Below are 11080 nucleotides of genomic sequence, written 5' to 3'. Positions count from 1 at the left end.
CGAGAAAAAGGGCACTATCGGAGCCGATACCCGATATGAATATCGGATCGGCGCATCCCTAGTTGATATTCAGACCAACAGCACAATTCAGATTATTTTAGACAATTCAATGAACAATAGGGTAATATTGAGTAACTTGATCCACCGATATCCGTTGCGCATATCTGAGCAACCACACAGGAGTTTGATTCAGTGACTCACTCATAAACTTGTTTTTGTTTCCAAATGAATCAGTGGCTGTGTCCGAATATACATACTTCCCTACTATATAGTACGTGATAAACGGTATATGAAAATAGTATGTCCAAATGCACAAAATCTATAAAACAGTAGGCGAAAAGTACCCAGATTACCTACTTCTTTCAATGGACACTTTTCCATGAGGCCATGGGAGAGGGTTTGTGAATGGCATAAAAGGGACACATCTGACATTGGTGGGTCTGGATTACATTCATACTACTTACTTTCATTCTATATAGAATCAAATTTTTTTTCTGGTTGAATGCGAAGTAATTACTTATTCAAAAACAAGTACCTACTCTGAGAGTATAGGATTTCGGATGCAGCCAGTGTTTGGAACAAAATGGTTGAGGGATTCAACGACTCACTCATAAAGACAGTCACTTGTCACCACCTGCAACATTTTGTTAAGTAGTTATTTTTTTCAGACACAATTATTGCAGATTCTTGCTATGATAAGGGTTAAAAGCAGTTAAATGTATTGATTCTGATTCAGTTACGTGTAAGCATAGCATTTACCCGGAGTAGCATCTGAAACATTTTCACCTTTTTAACCTTTCATCAAATAGCAATTTAACAACCATGCTAAACTGACATACTGGGCATGTGCCTACATGTATTACTCTCAAGAAGCCAAGCAGACTATCTTATACCTGCTGATCTATAATTCAAGAGGCTGCCATGACACTGAGGAAACTGACATTTATTTTAAGTTAAACTGAAATTTGGCTCTGACCTTGAGGCAAAGTTGTCTAGTTCAGTGTTTCCCAACCGGGGTGCCGTCTGTCGAGAGCAGGGGTGCCGTGTAAAAAATCCTTTTTTAATATTTTTAAATTGCTAAAATGTTCAAAAACGCATCTATTATATAATATCCATTTCTGATGTCACCAATAATTGGTTTGTTAAAATTTCCAAAGGGTGCCGCGACTAAAAAAAGGTTGGGAAACACTGGTCTAGTTGACACTTAACACCAACTACAGCACAGAGAGAGAAAAACATACACGACTACCGTGCCTCACATATTCAGATGATTTTTGCATGTAAAAATAATTCACATTGTCAGATGGTTGAACACAGGTCTTGTGACACCAGCAATAACACCATATGGATATCTGCATTGAAGCAATCTGTAACATACAGCTTGCTATTAATTATTAAACTCAAGCGAGACAAGTTGGACAGTCAGTTTGACAAAACACAGTAAGGTTTTGGGCTTGTTGAGACCTGCACCACTGTGAATTCTCTGGCCAATCACAAGAAAAGGAACAACAATATTGTTTTTGGCAGAAATGTATATCCTAAAGTAGCCTGAGTTCTTAAAAGGATTGTAATACCACAGATCCTACTAGGAAGTCACATGAGATTCAACTCTTATCATGTCACATGTGAGTGTGTCTAAGGACCAGACAGTAGGAATTAAAATAAGGAACATAGAAGAACAGGGATATCATCTACACAAGCTTTTTCACTGCATTCCCGTCCTCTAAATAGAAGAGATGGTGCTTTTAAAACCTTGTTACTATACCAACACAGCTGCCAGTAATTTGTTGAAATAATTACATGGGCACTTTCTTTGGTATATGAGGTGGGATGTGTATGCCGTGACTAGTCGCTTCACAAACATACTTGTGTGTAGGGTGGGCGATATGACCAAAATCTTCTTGATATGAATAATTTTATTTCATGGTAACGATATATATCATGATATAGTTTTTTTTGCTTTAAATAAGGTCTTTATGATATCAAAATTTTTGATACCATTGAAATTTCATTGTCATTCTTGTCACCAGTGTCAATATCACAAAAAACTAATACTAGCCTAAATAAAAAAAAAATAAAAAAACTCAAGCTCACTGAAGACAAGTAAACAGTCAGCGATTAAAAAAGAATAAAAAAATTATTACAAGCAATAGGAAAAAAACTACAGTACTGTAGAACAAATCAATAAGAAATGCTACAAACATTGTATAAAGTAATCAAATGTAAACACTGCATATTCTTTACTGTGTGAATTAAATATATATTTCTTCTTCTAAAGTCACAAAATTGATTTAGTCAAGAGCAATGAGAGATTTTCTTTCTTTTGTTGTTTGATTAACATGAATGACAGACAGCAGGAATATTAGACTGCTGTCACTTCTAAGAGCTGCCCGGATCCAATACACTGTTACACATGTGTTTTCTTTCTCAGCTGTTTGCTTTCACTTAAAACCTAAATTACTGTGTTTACGAAGATGCTTGCAAAGCATTTTGACACTTACAAGTGTGTGTATTTAACCGTTCAAGGCCTAAGCAGCAAAAAATAACTTAATACTCCCACACTCTACTCTTCACGTGCATGCGTCTCTTTGACAGCATGTTATGACCCAAAACCAATTTCAGCTCGTTAAATCTAATCAGAGAGGCAAGGACTGAACATATAAGAAAATCACAGACGACTGAATTAAGATTTGACGTCTATTTACATCATAAGATTTAATCCAAAGGCAAAACAAAAGAACAAACAACAATACAAATCCAGAAATATGCTATAATGAACAAAAGATTAACACAAGTAATAACAGTTAACAGGTAGGGCAGCTAGGGAAAACAGAAAACCTTGACTACACCTAACCACCTAGAGAGATCTTACCTAGCTACCAGGGAAAATAAAGTAGGTGAGTCTTGCGGGCTACTGCTTCCCTCGCTAGATCTAACTAAATAGCAAAAAGTGAACTAAGAAAAATAAATCCACTACCCGTTAGTGAAAAGACAAAAAAATATGTAAAATAGAAGTAGAATGAAAACTGGTTAATCAAATAGTCGTAAGACCTAAATTACTGTGTTTATGAGGATACTTGCAAAGACGGGCATTTTGACACATACAAGTGTGTGTATTTACCTGTTCAAGGCCTATAAAGCGGCAAAAATAATACAAATAAAAATCACTTGTTTTTAAACCCCAATGCTTAAAAACGGGTGCAAATTAGGGCTGTGCGATATTGAAGAAAAATGCGATAACTCATTTGTGTGTGTGTGTGTGTGTGTGTGTGTTTTAAAAACTTGAACTGATCTTTAAAGTTGCCATGAAATTAAAATTCACCCTATCTGTTTTGTAAATACATGTTATTGGTCTTATTTTGAAAAATACATCCATTTGATTTTTTAAAATGTGTTATTTAATCAAAATGTTATATACTTCTCTCTGGTGATGTTTGCAGGACTTCTCCAATAATTTAGTCTGCCTAAACGCAGTTCCTGCAAGCTCAATTCACCTGCTTTCAATGTTGAGTGCAAGATCTCATAATCCAATCAACAACAGAGGAATAGAACTAAATCCCTGTCCTACATTTTTTCTTTTTCGATACTCTGTTTCGATACACTCGGATTTACGTCACAATATGGAAGAAAAGATCTAACGCTACTTCCGTTTCATTGTGACTTTTAACGGTGTAATGATTCACACAGACATGATCTCATACCTGGGGCACCACAATAATGAGCATGCAAGCTACTCCACCAAGCAGCAGAGCCGGGGCACATGTCTTCTTTCTGCCAACCCGATCCATTGCAAAGCAGCCAATTAAGTATGACGGAACCTCAACAGCACCTAAAAAAGGATATTTAGCTTAAGTGCTGTTAACTTCTATACTACTGAAACTAAACTGCATGTAGTGCAGCAGAAATTCTCAAATTCCAGCAATCCAATACATAAGGCATCATACTAGATGTGTTTGCATGCTTTTGTATCTCTTACACTATTTTCATTAAACTTATTTTTGCTTTAAATGAATAGTTCACCCCAAAATTTACATTTTTTTTTTTTTTTTTTACAATTAAAGGTTTCAGTTTTTTAAAGACAAGTGCACAAGCCACACTTATGATACTTTTATAATGCATTTCCATCATGCTTGAAAGTTACACTCTCCATTCATTGTAAATGCATGGAAAGTTCATTATTCCAAATTTAATGATAAAAATTATCATCTTTTAAATGGAAAAAAGTCATTTCAGTTTTTTGGGGGAGAGGAGGTGAACTGTTCCATTTAAAGCATCAAAACTTTCTTGAGAATACATGCTAGCACATACAAACATACACACATCAGTCCATTACCAGCCAGGAAGAGATTGATATACTGGTTTCCTCCAAGGTTGACAGACCCCAGGCTGAAGACATAGTATCCCAAGCTTCCGATGAACCAGATAGCCCAACAGGTGGCGCTGCGACTGGCCATTTTCAAGCTTCCAAACATATCCAGGATGCTTAGCCTCTTCTTGACTTCCACTACTTTTCCATCCTCCTGCTTGTTGTCGTTCAACAGTGCTCCATCACATTCATCCTTTAGCTCTGACACCTGAAGTCAGTGATATATTTAAAGAATACAAAAGCCGTTAACAAGACCACTTTTTCCCATATCCATTACTTACAACTGTTCTCATCTTTCAAATAAGAACTTAGAATATTATAATATAATGTTTACAATAACTCACAGGCTCACAGCATTTCATGCTGATCCAAGTTTTGTAATTTCTGTGTGTGAAAAATATGTTCTACCAGTATCCTTGAAAATGTTTGCCACAGATTTTTGGCAGCAATTGCTTTGTGACAATTATTTTTCTTTTAGTTTTAAAATGGTTCTTTTAAATTTCCTTTCAGTTTATGGTACCTCTATATTTTTGCATGTCACTTTTCTTTCCATTTCCTTATTTGGGTGTGGAGTAAAGCCGTTTCATCAATCCAAGTATGGAACTAGTATCTCATAATCTAAGGTAATGGCAGGATGGTATATTCTGAAAAATAAATTACTGAAAAGGGTATAATTCATGGCAGTAACAGAATTCCTGTCGGTGTGAGTCTACCTTAAGGGTGGGTGGCAGGCCATTGAAGTAAGCCATAGTGTCCAGCAGCTCCTGTGCCTCCTTGTACCGTCCTTTAGCCATTAGGTAGAAGGGTGTTTCTGGAAACTTCCAGCAGTAGAGCAAGAATGGAGAGGTACTGAGGGTGAGGATGATCTGGTAGATCCACCAGACGCGAACAAGGTACCCCACTATGGCCACAACCATGATGCCCACAGCAAAGGCTGCGTGCACATGCATAGAGGTCCATGTGCGCACCTTAATTCCTGTAAACTCTGTCACATACACAAAAACTACAACCAGATACCCGCTCGACACCTGCCAACACACATGCACAGAGAGTGAAAGGGGTTAGTAGAAATAAACAATGATTAAAATGAGTGAGCAGACAATGTCAGATGGAAGCAGTGAGGATGGCAATGAATGATTTGCTTTACTGACCATTTCTTCTCTTTCCTTTTACTTTTTCCCCCCTGTGAGTTATTTTATCAAACATTGTGGTCAAGCACTTTAGCATTCTACCCCCTTTTGGCAATCATGATTCAGGCACAGCTAATCAGTATTTCTGTTTTGGCACAGCTAATCAGTAATTATGAATCAATAATCTGACATCTTTATCAATATATCAGAAAGCTTTGTTTCATTTATTTCTGCATCGAGTAAGTAAACAAGAGACTGAAGATTTTTTTTAACTGGGCGGAAGGTGTTATTTCTGATCTTTTCTGATATTAAACTACAATTTCCAATTATAATGATTATAATGAATATAAATGATTTTTGAAGTGTTAAATTGCTTTGTTGTATTTTAATTTATTTTTAATTTCTAGCCAGTTTTCACCGTATTTTTATTCTTTCAGCTGTAGAAGTCTGAAGCTTCTCAGCTGTGATTAGAAGCTTTGATTTTAAACAAAAATGCAACAGCTAAAGAAGTAAAAGATGTGGGGTAAGTAAAATAACTGAGAAAGACAGGGATGTTTAATTAAACCGCTTTAAATAGCTACATCACCAACCCTCAGACTGTAACTTACTGCAAAGTATTTACTTGAGACACATACAGCCTAATTATGTATGTGCATGCATGAATGTATATTCATAATATGGAGCAGTCCACTTACCATTGCAAGAAGGAAACGCATCAACACAAAGAGGTAGTAGTTCCCTGTGAATGCAACAGTGACCCCAAAAAGAAACTGGCACAAGCTGGTAGCCATCAAAATGGGGCGCCTGCCAATTCTGGAAGAAGGAAAAGGAAAAATGTATATATTATAAATGTTTTCAATTAACTACAGAAAAATGTTTGTAGCTATAGACAAACAGCTTTATATAAACCTTTGGGTTATATTAATTTCAACTGAAGCATGAAAAGAGACTGGTTGTACCATTCAGTCAATTGCCAGTTCATGGTAGAAAGATTCACTATTTACAATTTGATATTTATGTGTGAACAGCTGTTTAAGGACAACCCGGGTAAATGTATTCTCAAAGCAAACCAATGGCCCGTTTTTGCATGCAAATGTCTCATTTATGTACACCAGCATGACTTCACCTTTGACCATTACACATTTGATTCTGTTCCTGTGCATTCATTTAATCGGTAACACTTTATTTGAAGGGGTGTGCATAAGACTGGCATGACACCTTCATAATCATGACATGACACATGTCATGAATATGAAGGAGGTTTTATGCATGTTTATGACAACTGTCATTAAGTGTCATTCGCTCAGTTATGTCATTTTTAATGCAAATATGACATTATTTGACCTAACCCTAACCTAACCCTACCCCTACCCTTACCCCTAACCATAGCCCATAACAAAGACATCTCAAACAATGTCATCTTTGCATTAAAAATTACATAACTGAGTGAATGACAGTTGTCATAAACATGCATAAAAAACCTTCATATTCATGACATGTGTCATGTCATGATTATGAAGGTGTCATGTCAGTCTTATGCACACCCCTTCAAGTAAAGTGTAACCATTTAATCATTGAATAAGTTATAAGGATACACATTGGCAGAACAAAATAATACTCCTCTACTGTTGTACAACCATGACCAATCTGACGATGTACAAACAGACAGTAGTAGCTCCAGTTCTCTGTTGTCTAGTATTGAAATGAGCAGTGATTCTGTCTTTATGGAATGTGAACCTGTGATATCCTGTTTATGTGCAGCCATGCAGTGTCTGCATGTCTCACATCCTGTGCAGTTCTCTCTTAGTTTTCTTATTGCAGAATCAAATATTTGCCAATTGTAAACCATCTTGCCATATTAAATGTTCAGGTATAATGTGGATACAGTGCACTTGTCTTGTCACGCTCCATAATCATGATTTATGTGCACTGTTCTGTCAACAGCTACTGTGTAATAATACCTTGACAATCCATTTCTGGAATCTCATTCCCTTAATTAGTTGCCTAACCATGTTTTTTTTTTTGTCCTAAATAAATAGCCTATTTCAACCCATAGGGTAACTTTTATTCACATTTAACCATATTAAACTATTACATTTTCAGTAATGAAAGTATTTATTTTTGTTCATTGATTTCTCTGAATACATTTGAGATGTGCATTTAAGTGGTTGTGTAAACAAATGCAACACAGACAACTTACCTGTCTGCGACGTCCCCAAACACCAATGCTCCAATCAAAACTCCCAGCATAAAAGTTGGCTGTGCAAGCTTGGCCAGCCATTCCTTCTCACACACCAGGTCCCAGTCTGTTACGATGCTCTGCTCAACCTCGCTGTGATCATAGACAAAGCCACCACATGACTCTACAGTCTTGTTCCCAAAAAACTCGTATTTAAAATTGATGGCATCAAGTCGCAGCACTTTTAAACAAGGACTAAGTTCCCACTGGTCTCCTCCAGCTGTCCGTACAACCACTGGTCCATCACCTGGCTTGTAGTGAGTCCATATATCTGCCAGCGACGTTGAAGAGTGATTTCTATATAGAATGTCTGTGATATTTGAAGGAGCGTCACATAGAAATTTAGGGGTTTGAACTAAGAAAACCGAGGCCAGGTAATGTATTCCACAGGAGATGGCCTGGAAAATAGCAGCAAAGTAAAGACATGCTTGAAACCTGAAGAGAAAGAAGGATCAAATGGAAGTTAATTAATCAAATGACATCAATTTTTAAATAAACTATTCATTGATGTCTATAAAGCGAGCCAAACTATTGTAAGATTAAGGACAAATATTTTGCAAATATTGACATGCAGGCAATAAAAATCTGTTTATATTTTTTACATTGTAGTGTCAGTTAATTTTATGGTAAAAACACAGCTGCGGTTTCCAGAATATTTACAGTTGTGATATCCTGTTTAACATAGGCTACTGTACAATATTTTTTCATAAAACTGTATATGCATTTGGCTACCTTCTCCGTAAATTATAAGACAATATATTTTTTTATTTTACTTCTAAAACATTTTTTAAACGTAGTAATGTCTTTTAAAATAAAATATCCGATATAGTAAGGTAACCTACAGTTTTTGTTAACTTAAAAATACGAACTTTTATACATTGTACAGGATTGGATATTCTTTTACGTCATGTTTCTAATTAATCTAAATCAAGAGCTCACGCGAGCTCGGCTACGCGTATTTATTAAAGGCCACCAACATAATGAAAAATTGGCATCATTCATGCGATAACGATGATATGCAGCAAATATTAAGAGTTTTGATGTGATTGCGATAAAACACTTCTCAGGAACAAATGGGTACCTTTTAAAGTGTCCAAGTTCGTCGAATAGTCGCTCGACGCCGGTGGTCATTTTCAGCTCGTGCAGGATCCGCAAGAGTGTGAAAGGGCTCTTAGGTGACACTTGTCAATTTGTAAATGTTTGCTATCCTAGATCATAGTAGTAGGAGGGGCGGTTTCGGTTGGGAACTTTCCACTCCAAGGCAAGCAACGATTAAAACCAAAAAGTTCGGGTAACGTTTGGTAATGCGACACCCAAGAAGAGGAGTCAGTGCCCTGAACAGCTAAAATTAGATCATATTGCTTCATCTTGTGAGTGGAGCGGTGTGATTTTGAATGGAGCGAGGAGCGGATTTTTTAAAAGTCGGAGCGCCATGGTTTTCACTCGCTCCAAGAGTGCTCCACAACTGCTCCATCACGAGCGTCGTGGTTTTCACTCGCTCCAAGAGCGCTCCACTGCCGCTCCACCACGAGCACAATTCATGCCAACGTCCCATAATACACCTGCAATTTTACCAAGAATTCACATGTTAAACATATTTAGCTATAGCTTGATAGAGAAGGATCACTCAAATCAGAAAGAATATGAAGGTACGATGACGGCAAATGGACATGAGCGGGAAGTTAGTTCTCAAGGACTTTGTTCCTTCTAGATACTGAATATTTTCGGGTGAAAGCGTGATTTAAACACTTATTCGTTATATATACGTTACAACACTTATTCACACGCAATGCTCCCTCAATAATGCATTCAAACAGATGTAATCTTACAGTGCTACTTCATCTGTATCCGATTTCGCATGAGCAGAAATCTGTAAGAAATGCAACGATCTGTAGATAAAATAACGGACGAAAACGTAGGCCTACTAATTATCGTCCTTCACAAACAAAATTTGCACTGCAAAAAGCAGCAATGATAGTTATCTTTTAATGCTGACAACCATGTAATAAGCTTGGCATGTGGTAGGAAAAAAGTTTACACTAGTGTTACAATAAGCCACTTTGAAACTAGGCTAGGCCTACTCTCCTAGTATTTTTTCTTTTAATATATGCAATGAACACAACTTCTGTGATATTTGAAAACATATTGAAATACTTTAACTTAGCCGTAAATTTCCCCAGGGAGCGAAGATGGAGCGGTGTTTCTGGTATCAGTTAGCGTGGGGTGGAGCGAGGAGCGGACTTTGTTGAACTTGTTGCCGCTCCACTCCGCTCACATACTCTGCTGCGTATGCTTCAAGTGTGCCTGTTTGGTTTTGCTTCCATCGTACGTAACTCTGGTCAGGTTATCCACAGTTTAAATAAGTGACAAGATACTTCGTGGAGCCCCCTGGAAATATCCTCGTGACGTGAGATGGATAGCTATTAATAAATCATTTAGACTTAATAGCGAAAAAGCTGTTGTCTAGTTTTCTGAAACATAAGTAACCTATATAATACATTTTAGCCTAAGTATTTTTTTAATCTGTTCTCTTTATCATACAGCACATTTTGGCTCCACAGAATAAAGTTACATTAATCAAATTGACCATTAGGCTACTCTAGCTATTATGTTAATTCAATTAGGCCTAATGAGTGCGTTTTCTATAATTCAATCAATCAGTCTATCATTCTTTATTAATCAATCATATAGAAGATCGGGGCTAGATGTCACATGGGAAATATATGACTATATGGGGTTTTATCCCAGTAAATATGGTTTTGAGTCTTGCGTAATTCCACAAATGCGTTTTTTCTAGTAAGCCTAGTGTTTTTTTAGGGTAGGCCTACTGTATTTTGTTCAAAATAAGCGTATTAGTATAACTTTGTGAATTCTGTCCTCCAAACTAACATAACAGTTTCATCATATTTTTGTAATAGCTGTTAGTTAAATGATTAATATAACTAGCAATAGAATACACGTGTCTTGTAGTGTGACACTGTGTGTTCGGTGACTTTCTTTCTTGGGCAATAGCAGTGGAGATGTTCAATAGTAAGGTATGTCTACAGAGAAATACATTTTCCAAAAAAAACAAAGACCCTTAAGAAATATTCATTGGAGTAAGAGAAATGTGACAACTAGCCCTGGCCTCCCCTGCTTCACAATTTTATCACACAAGTTTTACCATTTTTAAATGCAAAAATGTGTCTTGTAGTTTTAAATCTACTCTGAATGAGAAAAGTCATATTCAGTTTCAGTATCCTTTACAGTACTTGAACTAGTTGAATGTGCTGACTCTCATCAGGCAAGTCATTATTATTGTTACAGTCGCACTGTTGTTTGATTTATCATGACCCTAATACTTCC

At 36.6% G+C, this 11080-nt stretch overlaps 1 protein-coding gene across 1 annotated transcript in view; it reads right to left on the bottom strand.

Moving 5' to 3' along the window:
• LOC107696098 (solute carrier family 22 member 16-like) overlaps positions 1-9172 on the bottom strand; it is a 12799-nt gene extending 3627 nt beyond the window's left edge. Inside the window, exons 1-6 of the mRNA XM_016496265.1 lie at positions 8817-9172; positions 7697-8170; positions 6192-6309; positions 5080-5394; positions 4334-4574; positions 3702-3829 (exon numbers count right to left, since the gene is read on the bottom strand). Coding sequence (XP_016351751.1) covers positions 3702-3829; positions 4334-4574; positions 5080-5394; positions 6192-6309; positions 7697-8170; positions 8817-8866 — 1326 coding nt within the window. The 5' untranslated portion in view covers positions 8867-9172. The remainder of the gene's footprint in view (positions 1-3701; positions 3830-4333; positions 4575-5079; positions 5395-6191; positions 6310-7696; positions 8171-8816) is intronic.
• Positions 9173-11080: the final 1908 nt, after the last annotated feature.

Source organism: Sinocyclocheilus anshuiensis, unplaced genomic scaffold (genome assembly GCF_001515605.1).
Source record: "Sinocyclocheilus anshuiensis isolate Anshui unplaced genomic scaffold, SAMN03320099.WGS_v1.1 scaffold306, whole genome shotgun sequence".
Taxonomy (NCBI): Eukaryota; Metazoa; Chordata; class Actinopteri; order Cypriniformes; family Cyprinidae; genus Sinocyclocheilus; species Sinocyclocheilus anshuiensis.
Note: the sequence above shows the minus strand (reverse complement) of the source record. Positions and strands in the feature narration are given on the sequence as shown.